Below are 18,724 nucleotides of genomic sequence, written 5' to 3' on the forward strand. Positions count from 1 at the left end.
TCATACCGACAAAAGCCATGTACTGTATTCGATTTGATGCCTAAGGCAGCATATGCTACCATCCGGTCCTCCAAGGATTCAACTCCTTTCAGCAGAAATCCACTAGTAGGTGCTGATTATAGTTAGACGTTCTTGGTCCCGCCTCTTTTTGTAGTCAAGAATCCTTTTTGGACCGTAACTCCATATCTGATTTAAGCTTCTGCACATCACTTCCTTTGTGTTCAACAAGGCGGGGTCCTTTCATATGTTCATGCATATCTTTGTTCCTTGTTCGACCGTGTACCTTCCACCTATGTATTTCTAATTTATCTTCCATTTATTTGTTAAGGTTATCATTACTACCCAGTATAGCACCTAGGCCCTGACAAATAACACAGACCTCACCCGAGCTGTCCAGACTACATTATTTCTTTTTTCTCGGTGTTGCATCGTAAATTTGATTTGGAATCCAACTATAAAGGAGTAACAGTAATATTGGTGAGCGGGATAAGCTGTTATCGAGATTTTAGGTCATCTGAATTCACAGCTCGCGTCACTGACAGATATCTATAAAGTGTTCTGTCTTCCCTATTGTCCATAATGGTCTTCAGGCTTTTGGCAGACCAGCATCCTCGTCGTTTATGTTGCTGGCAACGAGCTAGCACACTCACAAGCAATCAAGTACCTCCCTAGCCCTGTGACTGAAAGAGAAACACCTTACCAAAGATGGAGGCCTTTACACTCACAGCGAGTCTTACATTGTCATGTCTATTCCTATCCACTGGAGCAACGACTACAAATATTGCCACTTTCTCAGATCTAATAACACGCTTCGATGAGATCGGCAACTATTATAATCATTCCGTCGGCACGAAGCTGAGACTCACATCCAACGGTACCCACGCTTTTAACTACACGCTCGTGCATCCCAATGGAACCGCCAAGGTGAACCATCACGTGGTGGTGCCGCTCCTACCGCAAGATGCGAATAAAGATAAATATGGACCTCCCCCCAACAGAGAACTCGAGACCCAGGATGACACCACCACCTGCCTCAACGAGCAGCTTAAATCGGGGGGGGGGGGCCGGCTGTGCAGTCGACCAGGGGGTTCCGGTCATCATGAACAATGGGTATCTGACCGCTGAGCATTGCAAGACGCTGGGCAAAGGGACGATGTATGCGTGTCGTATCAAGTGTCCAGATAGCCAAGGTGGTGAGGGCTGTTACAACGATGAATGTCTCAACGTCGATGATGCGGCTGCAATGAACATGACGAGTGGGTTCTGCTATGATTATGATGGATGAAGGAATCTGGTGATTTTGTGATTGAAATGCGTGAACAGGCATATCCGCTCCTTTATCACGTTAGATCTTCGATTGCAATGTACTTGGAGCGCGCTCTTTGGAACCAAGTCTTCAATCTCAGATTTACTTCATCTGGTGGCAGTGAAAATGTCTAGAAACAAGTTAGGGACTCAAATAAGTCCGGTCATTGGCATGAGTAGTCCGGTATATAAAGGGGAGGCAAAGTCGATTCATTACTTATAATCCTCGTGGTATGACAACTCGATTGTTCCAGCAGTAAATCTAAATTTTTTTTATCTTGAACAAAACCCGTACCGAATATTCCTCTACTATACAGAAAGCTCCAGTTCGGGTAGTTTGTATTCCGTGCTGATGGCAATGGAAGGATCCACTTCCTACAACACAAGAGCAGCAAATGCTATGGCTCGTGTCGCATGTATTCCGATTACTAAGTGCTTTGGATTTTCCAGAAACGTTAATAGGAGCCTGCTCAGGTAGCCTGGAGTAAAGGTTTGATCGCTCCCAGCCTCGCGGTCTGAGCCCGAGAAGAAAGTGGAGATCCTGGAACCCCCTTTGCATAATTAACGTACGTTTTCAACACTACCAACGCCGGTTGCATGGATAAAAGGATTTCGAGGATTGATACCGCCATATTATGTCTAGTACCGACGTGAATTGACTTTTTTTTGTTTCTCCCAAAACGAGATGGATTCTACCCACAGCTCCTCCGCGCTTGTCCCTTTTGAGATTCATATTCCTGAATCTAAACTGGCCGAGATGAGGGACATGATAAAGATCGCAAAACTATCCGCAGCAACTTTTGAAAGCCAGGATAAGAGATTCGGGGTGACATCTGAATGGATGGCACGGGCGAAGAGCCAATGGGAGACTTTTGACTGGTATTGCGATACACCGTTCGCGTCTCACTTTCTAGATCTTGATTGTTGAATTCCAACGACAGGAGAGTCCACGAAAAGGAATTAAACCAGATTCCCCAGTTTCTCGCTATGCTGGAGGATAAAGATGCGAAATCTTTTCAGATTCATTTCGTTGGAATTTTCGCGGAAAGCCCCGATGCGGAAACCATTCTACTTCTTCACGGCTGGCCAGGTCAGTGGAGATTATTCGAATTCGTCGCTGTTTGTACTATACCCGAGGTTAATCAGACTCAAAATTCCCAGGGTCGTTTCTAGAATTTATGCCAACCATCCAGGCTCTCAAGAAATCTGTTTCTCCGAAGTTCAACATCATTGCACCCAGCTTACCAGGTAACTTGGAGAATTACAAACGGACCATGGGACGTGCTAAGCGCCATTATCAGGCTACCTTTTCTCATCGGGACCGCCACTTGACAGAAACTTCGGTCTTCACGATGTTGCCTTTCTTCTCAACCGTTTGATGGCCGAATTGGGATTTAGTGCTCCGAATGGAGGATATCTCGCTCAAGGTGGTGACATTGGAGGCCTGGTACCCAGAACACTGGCGCTTTCGTTTGACCTATCCATTTATTTTTGGAGCTGGGAGTCTTAGGAGCCGGCGCCCTAAAGACCTGTACAATTAGTCTCAATCATGACTCGTCGTCAACAGCGAGTTACCCGCTGACTAATCGGAGGAATCGACTTCACCTTCCGGATCCAGTTATCAGTTAGTATACCCACGGACTAGCACCTACATGACTGATCGGCATGATTAAGCACTTGAAAAACCTTGTCCAATAGACAAAATGACGTCCACGCTGAATATACGCCTCGCTGAAAGAGTTGTATTTATTATTAAGCTTCGGTCCTCCAGAAGAGCTCGATATAATATTGCCGTCCCCGCGCGTGGTAAAATGGACAAAGGACCAAATCGAAAGTGTATCTTTCGAGCGTGCGATGCTTGTTACGAAAGAAAGGTGCAATTTGCATTTAAGACATGCTGGATTTCCCATGCCAGTTGTCTCTTTTTTAACTTCCAGTTCGCTAATCTACAATGGAGAGTATTAGATCAAATGTGATGACGGCGTACCACGATGTAATTGATGCTCACACCATGATATTCAGTGTACACATAGCAGGGAAAGCCAACGGCAGGTGAAGAGAATGAACATCAAGAATCGGTATGCATGCAGCTCTTCCACCTGTGGCTGTTACACGGAAGAAAGCAAAATCTGACATCTGGCTGGCACGACAGCTGTCATCGCTTAGAGGCACGTGTTTCCTATATTGAAAACATATTGGATTTTCGAATATCAGATAATAAAGGTACCTACTTACTAAGTCCGCTAATCCGTCAAATGAGTTCGACACCCCTTTCCCCCAATCCCACAACGGGGAAGAAAGAAAGGTAAGCTGATAGAGCTCACTTCAGCAAATGATGGAATTTCATGCGCATCAGAACCCCTGAAAGAAGCGTCCATAGATGAACTAATTCAACGTCCTCAAATCGGGAAATTTACATTTTGCTGGCCACAACCTGGATCCATCAAGCCTGAAAATGGGATTCCAACCTTTTCCAGGGAGGCTCTGGAGTGTATTTATTTACGGTGTGGAGAGATCGGGTGCCTACAGAGGTTTTCAGATAAAACGGATACCTCGCTCAGTGCGATATCTCTAGACCGCATGGATATACCGGACATGGACTCTGTGTATTCGTACATAAAGTTGTGTCAACGTTCGGCGCTATGTTATGCGTTTCCTGTGATCGATGTGCTATTCTTTGACGAAACCATCCGGAGAGCATACCAACGGCCTCAACCTGTCCAAAACGCCAAAGTAAATTCTGCTCACGCCTGCATCTTTGCCTTCGTGGGGCTCGTTTCAAGTTTCAATTTGGAGCGGAGCACGCTATCAACAGTAGATGTGTTGAAATACGCTGCAGAAGCGCAACGCTTGTTTTCGAAGACCTGGCAGCATCCAGCAACATTAGATGGACTGCAGGCTTACGTGATGTTGGTAAGCCTTTTCTTTTATCCTTGTCAATCTTGTGCTAGTCTCGGATACTCAACGTCATGTTGTTCCGGGCTTGGATACCAATGATGGTCTTGATAAATTAACGAACATCTAGTCCCTTTTGAGTCTTCTCTCCGGAGACTTTCGGTCTGTGGACATGCTGTGTTCAATTGCCGTACGGATTATTTTTCAATTTGGTGGAAACGTCAATCTACCTGCGACTGCCGACTCAGAGTCCCTTGGCTCTCCGGTGATATCGCGTGCAAGGGTTCAGGTTCGCGACTTATTTTGGATTTGTTACGTCGTGGATAAGAACTTATGTTTACGCACTGGACGGCCTCCGTTAATCGACGATGATGACTGCGATCTCAGTCTACCGCCAATGAAAATGACATACAGTAAGAGTTCTCCCCATTGCAGTTCATAATTCCTATCCCCTATATTCCTATATAGTCTAATTCCATTTTACATTATTAACGTCCCTCCTGATGCCCTAAAAACTTTTTACAGATTTATATTATTTTATCCAATGTCTGCCATCCTGACTATCTTTCACATTCTCCTGTGGCCATCCGACCCAGGGCGGCGGAGGACCTTCAGTTGCTAAAACAGACCCCTGTCATCCTGGAAGCCAAGGTCATCAGGCGCCAGAACCTCTTTTCAACGTCTCCACATTTGAAACAAACACGTGATTTTATCATAGAGCTGAGTAGACTCGCAGAAAGTGCGATTCGTCGAAGACAATTGTGAGATGATTACGTTGTGGAAATTTTTGGATGTTCAGGTCACCGATGACTTTCAATAGCATCTGCGGCGTTCAGATACTAGCATTCCTTTTTTTCTTTCTACATGGTTTTCTTTATTTTCTTTTTCTTTTTTCATGATTAGTTCTCATTTTACAGATGATGCATTTTTGGACTGCCTTGGCTAAATACTGCAGCATTCTAGTAACTGTCTGGTTGTATGATCTGTACTGTACGTACATCTAAGCTATTGTTGATGATTTCTATTTGTTCCTGTTAGGTAGTAATGAGCACTCAGTGAGCTTTCTGCTCTACATTATATGACACTGGATTGCTCACTTTCTAATCCTTTATTTTGTGCACATTGTAATACGCTAACACCCTCCAGATATATACTACCTATCTTATTTATAATAAATAGGGCTTTAAGCCTTTTTCTTTCAAATATCTCCCCTTGCAGAGCTGATGCCAGGTCTACTTACTTACTCTATGACTTAGGAGGACAATTAATAGGTACAAGTCTAAGCCTAGGCCTTAGGGAGTGAGCTATAGAGACTTAGTTAGACAGATCTGCACATTAGGTGCACCCCTCTGATATCCCCCAAGAAAAGGGATGACGGATGGGATGAATCCCTATCTCTATAGAGAGATATGGTTGCTCAAGGGGTAGAGCATCTAGACAGACAGATAGACAATAGATAAAATCGTCTGAGCTATTTATAAAAAGCAGACAATGTGATATGAGTACATCTATCTATTGAAAGGACTAGGCCGGCAAGCAACTGTTAGAAATCCTTTTTTTTAACCTATCCCGATGGTCCTGTCCTGTCCTGCCCTGAGAATGGCTTGCCATGCCAGGTTTCTATTTCAATCTATTTGAAATCAATGGCAATGAATGACACAACTTGGGGCTTATGACTACCTAATACGATAATAATAACGCATCAGCTTTTTACGGTTCCACCGCTGCACACATCAAGGTCAGCGGCAACTTCTTTTCAGGATTGTATTATCGAGTGCACACAGAAGAAACCCAAATCCGAAAAAATGAACAATAGTTATTGTACAGTATATACACATATACACACACGATGCAGTGCAGAAAGTTACAAGGTATATACAATCCTATCTAGATACATGCAGGGTGTTTGGCAAAAGAAAATGTGGTTTGTGGTAGGTAGGCAGGCAGGCAGGTGATTGATCCTCTTCATCAATGAGAATCAAAACAGTGGGCGGAGGAAAGTGCAAAAAGAAAGGTGTAAGGGTGGTACCATCTATCCAATCCAAACAGGTAATTCAGAGACTTTTGCGTATAGAAGGTGTACGTGAATTAATTTTTCTTTTCCCATCTCGCACATTTTTTGTTGTTTTCCCTACCTACCTCTTTCCCACATTCAACCAAAACCCCATGCACACACTAGCGGAAAAAAAAGGAAACCCCATCCCAGGGGGGAAAGACATCGTCACAAGTCCCAAATCGTATCCTGTATAGTCATCCATGGGAATCTCTCGTTCCAGACCTCGTACCATTCCCGTCCCGTTCAGAGAATGTACAGCTTGTAAAGACAAAAAAAGAGAAAGAGAAAAAGTGACAAAGATATGAAAGGAGAAAGGGCCTCCCATAGCCCAACCACTGGACAAAGACGGCAATTAAGAGTCAAACTAAGTCAAGGAAATATCAACCTGTCCCATGTCATCGATCATCATGCTTGGCTTGGTATGTGGCACGGCTTGCATCGCCACTCTGTTTCCGCGTAGGCCCCGGCTCGCCGTCGCTGTCCTCTGTCAGCTCATTCAAGCCAAAGGCCCCATGCTCAACATCATAGGAGCGGATGAGGCCTTCCCGATCGCCCTGTCCGTTTAGATAGGCTGCAATACTGGACGAACTGCGGCGATGTGGGTCCAGACTTCTTCGAGCTTGCATCGAACGTCGGGTCTGAAAGCTCGCTATCCCGTCGGTTGGAACGCCATCATCATCGTCGGCCTTGCCAGCAAGCAACTCTCGTCCGTCTGGGTCGTGCCGGGAGAGGTTCAGGAGATATACGCCGGAGAAGATGACCAAGAATCCACACAACAATGAAATCGTATTCACGGCGTCAGTGGTATTGAATCCTTTAAATAGGATGAATGAAGCACAGAGTGTTGCGGTTGTAAAGGTAACATAGTAAAGCGGGTTGACTCTGGACTAAGTGTCAGTGACACTCATAACATTTCCGTATTTTACTCGACTTACATTGATGTCGAGAACTGGTTCAATGCTTTGTTGAAATAGTTCATCTGTGTAAGGATACAGAATGCCGTCACGATCGCGAAGACGTACGTTGAGGCGTGGGTGAACTGATTGTTTCCCCCAAGTGTAAGCTTCAGCGCAATGCCAAATGCCTTCACAGACATGACGGACACTGAGCCGACGGTGGAGCAAATCGAGATGTATATCAATGGGTTTTTCTTCCCATAGACTGGGGCAACTCGGTAAATCATGACTGTCGAGAAGATCGCAACAGCCAGACAATAGGCGAGAAATCCTGAGAGTTGTTAGTTATAACCTGCAAGATCTCACTTTCAAGGACTCGAGATGAACTCACCTGGGTGCAGAGCATAACCCAGGATTTCATCGATGGTCTCCACTGGCTTGTCTGGTGGTGCGTGGAGCACGATCACAACAGAACCAAGCAGACACATAGCACATCCAAGTTTCCCTAAGGTGCCCAACCTCTCACCAAGGAAATAGGAGCCGAGCACAGCACTGATTCCGCGTCAACAGACATCCAAGACCCGTATAGAACCAAAAGACAGACTACTCACCCTATCAGCACACTAAGTGCGCCCAACGGCGTGACGAGGATGGCCGGCGCAAAAGCATAGGCAGCGAAGTTCGCAACTTCTCCGATAGCCACTGGAGTCCAACGTCAGTGTTTTTGTCATAAGGGAGGTGGACACGAAGGTTGGATGGGGATGGCGTACGAGTTCCTATGCCTCCCCACCAAATCGGGCTCTTTAGATATGAGAAGCCTTCCCCCTGAAAACCGTGGTTTTCATTTGCTTGCATTAAGCCCTGTTTGTGACGTTTTTAGCTTTCATTTGTATTCCCTTGCGGCGCTGGGTTTTCGAGGGGTTATGGTCGTATCCGGCGTTGTGAATGTGGACGAACCTTTTTCGTAATGACAAAACTTGTCCCTGCGATGGAATCATTAGCGGACAGAGCGCAATTCTCTGCTGTTGGGAGGACATACCAATAGCCATCGTGGATAGAATGGCCAAAAAGAGGCCGATATACCTGCACACAGTAGGATCCACATCAGAATACGAGGTCACCGGAAATTCACATCGTTCAAGGAGAGATCTTCTAAACCGAAAATCCGGGGTAAGAAAGCGCCATACTTGTCTGAAATCATCCTTGTATTATCCCAGGAGCCGACTGCTCCCGCCACCAGGTAACCTCCAATGCGAGCAACACCGCGGATATCAATATAGACGAGTAGGAGGCTTGATTGGCCAAGCGAGAGGCGTAGATAGAGGAGCCTAGCTGGTATATAGAGACGAGAGGAGACCGCACGGACGGGTTAGGTTGACGTCTTTGGCCGTCCACGATCCAACGAGGCCGAGCGGCGCCACGCGAGGCTGGTGTGGTGCGAAACAAGCCGTGAACCTGCAGAAGGTGAGCCAGCCCCCAAATCTGCAGCACAGCGGAGTTTCGCGAGCTATGCTTTTTGCGACTGCGACCGTATTTTTATCGCGGGAGACAGCGCTCCTTTCTTTGCTGTGGATGGTGGTGCTGCGTCGCTCGTGCGGTGGGGTCCTGGATCGAGCTGGGCCCGAGTGTACGCGCGTAACAAACGAGTGACGGGATCGGAACGACCAGAGAGGCCTCAGACAGGGACAGAAGGGAAGAAAAAGAACAGCAGCAAAAGGAAGATCCAGTCGATGCGAAGATCGAGGACACTCTCGTACACTCTTGAGGTGGTTGGCACGGAGTGCACGGGTGTCTCAAGGAGTCGAAAAGGGCAAAGGTGGCATTCCACGCATCCACAGGCCCCGTTTCGGCCAGGGGCAGTGTTGCTGTTCCCGCGGCACGGCGGCGATCGTCGTTTCACACGCCTCCGATTTAGCAGAGACTCGATGCTGTCCGGTGCACGGTAGTTCCCGGGCTAGTTTGGCCTGCGGTTTCGCCTCCTCATCAGCCCTATATCCCCTTCTCCAGCTGCAAGTGATCGGGTTACGATGTCTCTACTGTCCCGACGACGTCTCGAGGGCCGCGTAGCAAAGGGCCCCTTTGGGAGCCAGCTGCTTCATCGGGAATCGCTGGTTTGAACAGGAATAACACTGGATACCTTATCTCAACGCCACTACGGAGCATCGCTGCCAGGACTAGTGCCAGCGTATCCGCAGTACGTAAAACGTCCCTTCAAAGCGCCGTATTTTCCGTTCGTCGAGCGACCGATTTAGAAACATGTAAATCACGTGATACTCATGCCATGTGACTCGACCCCCCTTGGCTGCCATTTCCGGGCGCTATTAATATAATATAGTGACCAACGTCTTCTCAACAATTCTGAGACAAGTAATTTTTTTCGGCACCGGCTTATTACTGAACCCACACACTACAGGCAACGGAGAATCCCATGGAACGTGAAAACTCGATTACATGGTATCTAATCTAGACAGAAACTAAAACGACAAATACATGAGGCTAGGTGAAACGAGTACAGCGGTTGAAGAGGCCAACCCTCGTCCGGGCATGCCGGGAAGCTATTACCGTCGTGGCCATATACCACACCAACCCCTTCTACCCCTTCTGGCCTTGACGGCTGCCTCGGACGGATAGATACTAGACTTCACACAGCCCCTTGTACCCCTCGGGAGATACGGGAACAGATAGCCAGACGACGGCTGCAATCTGGCAGGTGTTGATTACACGGTTTGGCCTCAGCCAGGAAAACAGGGCAGGCCTCAAAGGAAAAAAACTCCGTATCACTCGACACAGCACAAAGCAAGAACGCCGTAGCTCCCGGAAACCTTTTTGGGCGAATCACAGAATTCATGAAGAAACAGCCGTGACGCCATGCTTAATCTCCCCGGGATACGCTGACCACAAGACTTGCCAGACCAGTAGATGCAACACAGGCAACAAGAACCCACATAAGTGACAAAGAATTGCTCATCTGAAAACCGAACAATTAAAGCACGTGACAGGGACAGAACAGTAGAAGAAGCGAATTCGCAAACCGTCACCGTACCGGTTTAAAGGATTTGACACAGAAATAAATAGGGCGTTCCCGCAGATAAAAAGGTGGTATAGGGAATAGGAAAGGGGGGATTTGGATATTAACGTACCTGGCTGAAGTTCCATACCAATTACCACAGTCCAGCACTTCTTCCGTAAGGACGTTCGATGTCTTCAGAAAATCGACATGTGATTGGTTGTTAGTAATGTCCGATACCACAGGTATACGGTCGGTCGCGTCACCCGAGTAACTGCCCGAGTGGAAACTGATTAGGCACTCCAAGAGTACGAAGCCTGTTCTGGGAAGGGGTGATGTTGAATTGGGGAAAGGGAGAGGGAAAGGGGTCTATGTCACGAAGAACGGCGACGCTTGGTATCTGGAGTGGGTGTCTCAACGAGATCAAACTCATCGTCAGGTCCACGAGGACGTTTCCCATAAGGGACGCTCTCTGGCAACTGTGTCTCTTCGGTTCGGACCTCTCCGCCTGCCACATCCGGAGCTTCCGTAGATACCAGACCGATATCATCTTCCTCGTCAAAACGGAGCTCTTCGTACTCGCTACCGGAGCCATCCGCTGTATAAGAGTCTTCAGCTACATCGTCATGCTCCTTAACATTACCAGAGTCTTGATCGATCTCTTGTGGCAGAGGAGTCTCCTTTGCACCCTTGGCTGGGCTCTTAAGCAAGTCCTCATCAATACCGAGCAGATCGTCGGCCAATTCAGGCGTCCTTCGCCTAGACTCATCGGCAGTATCTTGGAGATCACCACCTGGCTGAACGTCATTGGCAGTAGCTGCAGCCTGATCGTGAGGTGCCTGCTCTGCTTCTGGATGCACATCGTCGGACCGAACATGCACAACATCCAGCTCGTCGGCACCATCGTCCTCAGCTTCCAAAGACGTCTGGGGATGAACTGGCGATAAGGACTCGCGGGACTGATTATGTTCCGACCTAGTCTCCGGCGTAGTTTCTTTGTAGGAGGCTTCTCCACCATCAGTATCAGCTGCCTCGACTCCATTAATGTATCCTGAGGCTTCCACATTTGCCTCCTCTTCTTCCTCTTCTTCAAGGAAGTCCTCATCAGGGCCGAGTTCGAGCTGATTATCATAATCGTCAGAACCAACCCGGTCGTGGCCAGCGTCTTCAGCGGGCTGGTCTGGCTTTTGTTCGTCTGTAGATTGTGCTACGGAAGCATGTGCTAGAGTAGCCGTGGACTCGGTAGCTTGCTCTTCAAAATCATACGGCCCTTCCTGGGGAGAAGCAGTGTGAGCTGGCCCACCTGGGGGCTCAGCAATCCCTTTGGTATTGGGCTGCGTATGAACATCCGTCTCATCGTGATCACCTTCTTCAGTACCATCTGCAGAAGAAGCTCTATCACCATCCTCATACACAATGCCGGAATCCTCGTTAGTTTCCGGTTTTGATTCAGCATTGTCAATGTGAGTGGAATCGTGAGTATCCGAGGCCTCAAGGTGCTTGTGCACGGCTTTTTCGGGAGCCTGACGCTCGAGATACTTTTGTTCGGCTTCGGGTTCATCATCATGATGGCGACCTTCAGAAGGAGGGAGCTCTTCGGATGGGACTGGTGCGGTTTGGTCCTCCGATTCTGGGCCTTGGTAATCATGGACATCACCCGCGTCCTGCTCTACTTCCTCATATTCAACCCACGGATGAATGTGGGAGAGACCCTTGCCCTCATTTGCAGCTGCAAAAAGGTTAGAAATTTCGGAGGGGAGCGTCAACTTCGTGCTTAGAGTAAGATACAAAGGTTCTGGTTCATCGACGCCATCGTTATGGCAAAGTTGTAGGTATAGTTCAACGATCTGGGATAAAGTCACCTTGGATATGTGCAAGGAATCCTGGAATCACAGATTAGTAAACGCCATTTCTCATGTGTTCAACATAGACATACCTCGCTCAGTTGGAGATTCAGAGATTCGATATCTACGACCAACACCTCATCTTCACCAACATGTTCCCCGAGAACTTGGCGGCAAGAAGCGAGCAGTTTGCCGACATCTTGGTGTGCAAGGTTTTCGTCTTCAAGAAAAAATGTTTCCGCAGAGTCGCCTTCCTGCGGCGGGAACAGGGAAATTTCGCTATCCTGATAGAGGACCTTCACAGGATATAATTGGGGTATATGCTGAACCGTGTCGGCTCCCTCGTGGTCCGCCTCGTCAACGTCCTTCGTCTCGACTCGATCCTCATGCTTATCCACAGAAGGATATACTTCAGCAGCTTCATAATGATCATATTCTCCTTCTTGCTCTGAAGGTTCACCCTCTCCACCATCGCCGAGGTCATATGACGGTTGTGATTCTACAGGAGCTGCGTTGTTAGTGTCGACATGTGGATTATCCTGTTGCTCAGTTTGATACTGGTCATTTGCGGAATCTTTGATCACTTGTTCGGTATCATGGCCATCAAATTCGTCATTCTCATGGACCTCACGGGCTTCATTAACCTCGTGGGCCTCATCAACTTCATGACGGACATCATGGACATTGTACCCTTGGTCTCCGTGACCATCCTGAGGCTCCACTTCTACTTCTTCGTGGTGTTCCTTCTCAGAGGGAAGATTTTGCTCGGAAAGGTCCGCCGTTCCATGGACATCCTGGCGGTCTTCGGGTTCGGGCTCCACGTCTGCGATGATACCCTCTTGCGTCTCTGGTACCGGCGCGTCAATATCTTCTTCATATTCATCCTCCAGCATTTCTGCTTCATATGTCTCTTCGGTTTGATAATAACTATGATCGTCCGGTTCATGCGTCTGCTGCTGATTATCATCGGCGTCGACCATGGCTCGCTCAGCAATCTCGTCCATCATATCGGCATCATTCGTCGAGTCGTGAACGAGCGCTTGTTCGTGATACGTATCCGGCGACGCATCAGCCACATCAAGGTCATGATCGACATTTGAGGCTTGGTCTTCCATGACATCGAGATCAATCTCGAAGTCATCCGCGTTCCCTTGGTAAGGAGAACCCATCTCCATCTTATCATCACCAAGTGAAACTTCCATTGCGGAAAAAATTACTGGAGGAGCGGCAGTCATGACATACGGCTGATGACGCACCGAAACGGAGGAAATGACCGTAGGAAGAGGTGCCAAGTGGACGCGTCGTTGCAGGCTGTCAGGTTGAAGACCAGAGTTGGGAAGTAGGACAAATGAGCGGAGCAAAGAGCTCTATGTGAGATAAGCAAATTAAGACACAACTGTGAAGCAAAGACATCCAGCTATGCACTGTCTCACACTGTACAAGACAGGACAGAACGATGTCCGTGGACAGTTCGCAATAATATGGAGGAGAGGCAAGGCTGCATTCAAGACACATGCGGCGGCTCTTGTGCTAGTGGACTGTAAGCGAGGGGTTAGTGTGGTGCACGGGCCAATCGGCGCCGGAACATCCAAAGAGAACAACAAGCGCTTCCGCTAAGGCAACTGGGACGGTCTATCTGGCTTCGACACCGGAGACTCCATCGTCGCGCCCCTTCTCTGACTGTTTACATATTTGATGACAGTTGTCTGTTAAAGGTCCTTTCTTGTGCTGGTGCAGTCATGGTTTGTATCATCGAGCCACTTGAGAACTCAGTTGCCTGCTAATGAACTGCGCACACAGGTTGTCCTCGCAGCTTCGATATGCACCCGCGGGGGCAAAGCTGTCCTCTCGCGCCAATTTCGTGAGATTCCCCGGTCAAGAGTCGAAGCTCTCCTCGCGTCGTTCCCCAAACTAGCGGACTCAGGTACCCAGCACACAATTGTCGAGCAGGACAATGTGCGCTTCGTCTACCAGCCGCTCGATGAGCTCTACATTGTGCTCATCACGAACCGCCAGTCGAATATCCTGCAAGACATCGACAGCCTCCACCTGTTTGCGCAGGTGACCACCAGCATCTGCAAGAGTCTGGACGAGCGTGAAATCCTGCGCAATGCTTTTGAGCTGCTCAGTGCGTTCGATGAGCTGGTCACTTTGGGGTACAGAGAGAATCTGTCCCTATCACAGATCAAAACATTTTTGGAGATGGAGAGTCATGAGGAGAGGATACAGGAGATTATTGAGAGGGTATGGTAACAGTGATGCCCACAGATTAAACATCTGCTGACTTAGTGGCAGAACAAAGAGCTCGAAGCCACTGAAGAGCGCAAGAGGAAGGCGAAGCAGCTCGAGATGCAACGTAAGGAGGCCGCCCGCACTGGCCGTGGCATGGCTCCCAGAGCGCCATCCTACCCCGTCTACACTCCTCCATCTCGCCCAGCTGTTCCAGATACATACGATACCTATGAAGCGGAGAAGAAGAAGACGTTCGCCAAGTATGGACTTCTGAATAGTTCCCCGCGTTTGGATCCATGCTGACAGACTTCAGGCCCTTGCCTACCCGTGGAAAAGGGATGCAACTCGGCAAGAAATCGAAGACCACTGATATTTACGAGAAAGTCCGCGGCGATTTGGGTCCCGAAGCAGAAGAGTCCACCCCTCTGGTTACATCCCAGGCTTCTACTCCTGCCGCTGAGAAGGCCTCCACCCGTGACTCCCTGTCTGCAGACAGAGAGCCTGTTCACGTAACTGTTGCTGAGACTATATCGGCCAAACTCACTCGCGAAGGAGCTCTGAAGTCCTTCGAGGTCAAGGGTGATCTACAGCTCCGTATCTCCGATCAGTCCTTCACCAAGGTCAAGCTCGATCTGGTCGCCAACCCGACGCATGGCGCGCAGTTCCGTACACATCCAAATGTTGACAAGGCTCTATTTACCAACTCGAGTGTCATCCAATTAAAAGATACTTCTAAGCGCTTCCCTGCCAACAACTCTATCGGCGTCCTGCGCTGGCGAGTTGCTACTTCTGGATCCGACAACGCCGACATTCTTCCCATCACATTCACTGTCTGGGTCAACAAGGGCTCGGATTCAACTACCGTCACGGTCGAGTACGAGCTCACTGGTTCTGATAGCCTGCGCGATGTCACAGTCACTATTCCTTACGGCACGACGGAGCCCGCCGTGTCCAGCTTCGATGCTGTCTACGAAGTCTCGGGTGACAGCCTGGATTGGAATATTGGTATCGTCGACGAGTCTAACCCTTCGGGTAGCTTTGAGTTCGAATCCCAGGGTGGCGACGGCGATGAGAACGAGTTCTTCCCTATGAGCGTAAGCTTTTCTAAGACGAACCCATTCGTGGATGTCGATGTCTCCGGCGTCTCTCTGCTGGAGATGGAAGGTGAAAGCGTGCCATTCTCCAAGGACGTGAAGAGCGTCGCGGAGGGTTATGTCATCGAGTAATTCATCTATGGAAGTATATCCCACTAATACTGCTTGGTTTTCCGATTGTCCTTGTCCTATTCTATGCTGGTTCTTCGGTCAGGGTTTGTTATCGTTCCAGCACTTCATCCCATCCTGCGTGTTACCCATACCATTATGGTGATCATCGGGCACTTCGAGTTCGCCCAGAGTATTGAATTGGCAGATAGAAATGAGAAAATGAAATGAAATTTCAAATGAGTTACACCTTGGGGTTTTTGGTGTCGTAGTGTGCTGCACAAATTCTTGAATGATGAACCGTACCGTATACGAGCATTGTAGAGATATGACTTATTGCTCGAAACACATTATTGATTTCTATCGATAACACCTGCTGTCTGTTGTGGTGACCCGACAACCTCTCTCAATCGAGCCAGCAAAGGAAAGTTGACAGCTTTCATCTCACGGGTGCGGAGACTTCAATCCGCTCCGGTTAATTTCAAGATCTGAACTACCATGGGGGCCATGGAACCAAGGCAGCGATTGTTGATGCACTCTCGCCTTAAGCTCGCGGAGTAAGCGGACACGGGGACCCTTGTCAATATCTGCAGGTACCGTGCGACATACCATCCCTGGAGTCCTGCATGTCGGGACGACTAGCAGTTCCTTTCTAGGACTCCTGCATCTGACGATGAAATCGGACTACAGCTCTGTATCCGAGACCAGGGTGCATGGAGCCACGCTCGTAAGTTCCGCAGAACGTGCACAACCAGGTACGCAGTATATACCAAAAGGATGTAGGTACCCGGGAATGTGGGTCGGAGATCGTCGTTCTGGTCCAGGGCAAAGTTGCCCGTCTGTGAGATGTAGCAGTTCTCCGAGGAGATGGATGTTGATAACCTTTACTCAGCAGCGGGAAGAAGTCGAGCTTAAACCCCACTACATGGCAAATGCCAGGGGGAATGGGGAGGGGGGGCGAAGAAGCTGATTAAACCAAAATAGAACGCCATTCAGTTCCTGTGGATCACTCTGGGAGCCCGTACAGAGAGCTAGGTACGGTCACTGCCACAGTGCCACGCGCTCAGGCGCACGATCTGCAACGACAGGGAGTCTTCCTCACCATGATGGCACCTTTGGCATCATTCCCACCGCCTCTTTGCAATCAAGAATGATCCTTACCCCTGAGAATCAGTCGTAATAGTTGCCTTCGTCACTTCGATGCTGTCCCTCTACTAGTGTGAAGCTAAGTATGCAGGGAAATGTGCCCATTCGGATTTTGCCCTGTTTTTTCCGTCATTCACCGTGATGATTTCCTTGGAAGTTGACGCAGGAGAGTATCGGATGTCTTCCCTTCATTTCTCACTCCGTACTCCGACAAGATATCTGCTAAGGAACTGGGGACAAGAGCCGGGAGCTCCGAAAGTCTGTCCGAGACCCGTCGCACACGCGTCAAGGAGCATCTGTGCACTTTCAACGGCAGTTGATGACGCTCTTGCCGCCTTAGAGCTATCTGGCAGGGCAATGATGTTCAATTTTGCGGGGAAACACGAGGAGAGCTCGGATCAGCAACTGGTGTACGTGGTTCCTGGTACCTGGCCCTGGTCCCTTGCATGTCCGTGAGAAGAACACCTTATCACAGGAAGATATCGAAGCACAAACTTTACCCCTTACTCAGCTAGTCATCATGTCAGGCCCATAGAGGAAATTCTGAAAGTGGACATCTTGCAGAAAACACTTGGGTCTAGACCCTGAATAATTTCCCGAGCTGCAAGTCCCTGACCCACAACATGAATCGTCAGGATAAACCTCAGGCGTAGGTTCCAAGTTTACTCCGTACAAGCATGAAAAGATCCTGCCAACAAACCCACATTGTGCTTAAACTTTCCAACACTTGATCCATAAGTATTCACCAGATCTACACTGCGCATGTCCAGTGGACCCATAACAAAGTCCCAAAAAAAGGAGCTCGCCGTATGATAGTAGTGAAACCAAGATTTTGGGGACTATTCAATCTGCACAGAATGTACCTGAAGATCAAACCGGACAGGGTTTGGTCAAAAACACCGCAAGATAACTACCAATCATGCGCTGAAATTGTCACCAGAACGGGGTGGGGCGATGTTGACGGATGCACAGCGCCTGTCCCGGTAGTATATATTATCCAAGAACGGCAAAGCGATCGAGAGACACCCGACCCCCTTCCATCTTTTCCACACATGGCGTGCAAGCATCCATCTTCTACAAGAATGGCTTTCAATTAACCTTGGAAATCGACATACCTCTCAAGAGAAAAATGTGAATATCCCCGAGACTATCCCGAAATTGCCTTAGTAAACAGCTACAGCAAGTATTCTAGCCTCGAAGGACGTGCTAGCACTAGTTTAGTGAAACCTCAAAGAAATGCATCAAAGGACTTTTCAAGCGTATGGATTGATCAGAAAAGGCTTCAACCCATGGGGTAACCGTCGTACTTCACCTTAGCTGATCCTTATTTCTGGCTGACCGCTGATACAACGTGAGATGGTTACTATCCGAGAGGCAGGACAGTGACGTCAGTCGAAATGGACTTTTTGGCCTATGCTACTAATTTTTTAGCCCTGCGGGCCTAATGGCTAGGCCAATTCTTATTTTTATTTCCGTAAGACGTTCCCTTTTGCCTGTTTTAGCAGGTTAAGAAGAGGGTGGCCCTTAATAGATGTTAGCAGTGGCGTAGTCGCTGGGAATCTGATTTCTCCCGTCTGCTTCTATTTACAAAGCTTGGCAAAATAGCTTATTGAATTACTAATATTCTTAAAGATGTTTTAAAAGCCTATACAGGGGTTGATGCAAAAGATCGATCGTACAATAGCTTGAGAGTGTGTCAAGTGGGAAATTTTCTACTCCCCACCATCTGACCGCAGATCCAGCCTGGCTCCAAACAGGGGTTGTTCTGTAGGAGCACTCCTGAAGAACCAATCGGACGCATTAGCCTTCTCCAATTCCGCATGATCAGGAACTAAGCAGCAGAGGATCGGCTATTAGAAGGTCTTATCAGAGACGACCCCGCCTGATGAACGGCAAGTGTCATACATCCTATTACCATGCCGTTTTACACCAAGACCAACTATGACCCTTGCTCTTGCACGTATGACCCTGCTTTTAAGGGTATGCGGAGGACAAAGTCTAGTGTATTCAAATGATTTTTACGATACCAACCCATCAGCCCTCAGGCAATACTACTCCCCTTTGGATCAACATGCATTGGGTTTAGAAGGCAAATACATGCGATTTCTTACGCAGACTAAACCTCATTCATCATCAAGAAG

General features: G+C 48.3%; 4 protein-coding genes across 4 annotated transcripts; 2 read left to right on the top strand and 2 right to left on the bottom strand.

Annotated features, from left to right (window-relative positions):
* Positions 1-1,015: 1,015 nt before the first annotated feature.
* On the top strand, positions 1,016-1,285 carry VTN00DRAFT_9450 (uncharacterized protein; the record flags this gene model as incomplete). Its single annotated transcript, XM_069436412.1, has 1 exon — positions 1,016-1,285. One exon carries the CDS (start codon positions 1,016-1,018, stop codon positions 1,283-1,285), a length of 270 nt encoding a protein of 89 aa, XP_069285035.1.
* A 5,366-nt stretch (positions 1,286-6,651) lies between these two features.
* VTN00DRAFT_9451 (uncharacterized protein) lies at positions 6,652-8,353 on the bottom strand (the record flags this gene model as incomplete). The annotated part of the gene is made up of 8 exons (XM_069436413.1): positions 6,652-7,138; positions 7,192-7,483; positions 7,544-7,704; positions 7,764-7,854; positions 7,923-8,013; positions 8,110-8,135; positions 8,192-8,235; positions 8,340-8,353. The coding sequence occupies 8 exons, from the start codon at positions 8,351-8,353 to the stop codon at positions 6,652-6,654; spliced, it is 1,206 nt and encodes a 401-aa protein (XP_069285036.1).
* A 2,180-nt stretch (positions 8,354-10,533) lies between these two features.
* On the bottom strand, positions 10,534-13,205 carry VTN00DRAFT_9452 (uncharacterized protein; the record flags this gene model as incomplete). The annotated part of the gene is made up of 2 exons (XM_069436414.1): positions 10,534-12,042; positions 12,096-13,205. 2 exons carry the CDS (start codon positions 13,203-13,205, stop codon positions 10,534-10,536), a joined length of 2,619 nt encoding a protein of 872 aa, XP_069285037.1.
* A 537-nt stretch (positions 13,206-13,742) lies between these two features.
* On the top strand, positions 13,743-15,461 carry VTN00DRAFT_9453 (uncharacterized protein; the record flags this gene model as incomplete). The annotated part of the gene is made up of 4 exons (XM_069436415.1): positions 13,743-13,745; positions 13,804-14,247; positions 14,299-14,495; positions 14,549-15,461. The coding sequence occupies 4 exons, from the start codon at positions 13,743-13,745 to the stop codon at positions 15,459-15,461; spliced, it is 1,557 nt and encodes a 518-aa protein (XP_069285038.1).
* Positions 15,462-18,724: the final 3,263 nt, after the last annotated feature.

Source organism: Thermoascus crustaceus (genome assembly GCF_041956765.1).
Source record: "Thermoascus crustaceus strain CBS 181.67 unplaced genomic scaffold VTN00scaffold_7, whole genome shotgun sequence".
In the NCBI taxonomy this organism is placed as follows: domain Eukaryota; kingdom Fungi; phylum Ascomycota; class Eurotiomycetes; order Eurotiales; family Thermoascaceae; genus Thermoascus; species Thermoascus crustaceus.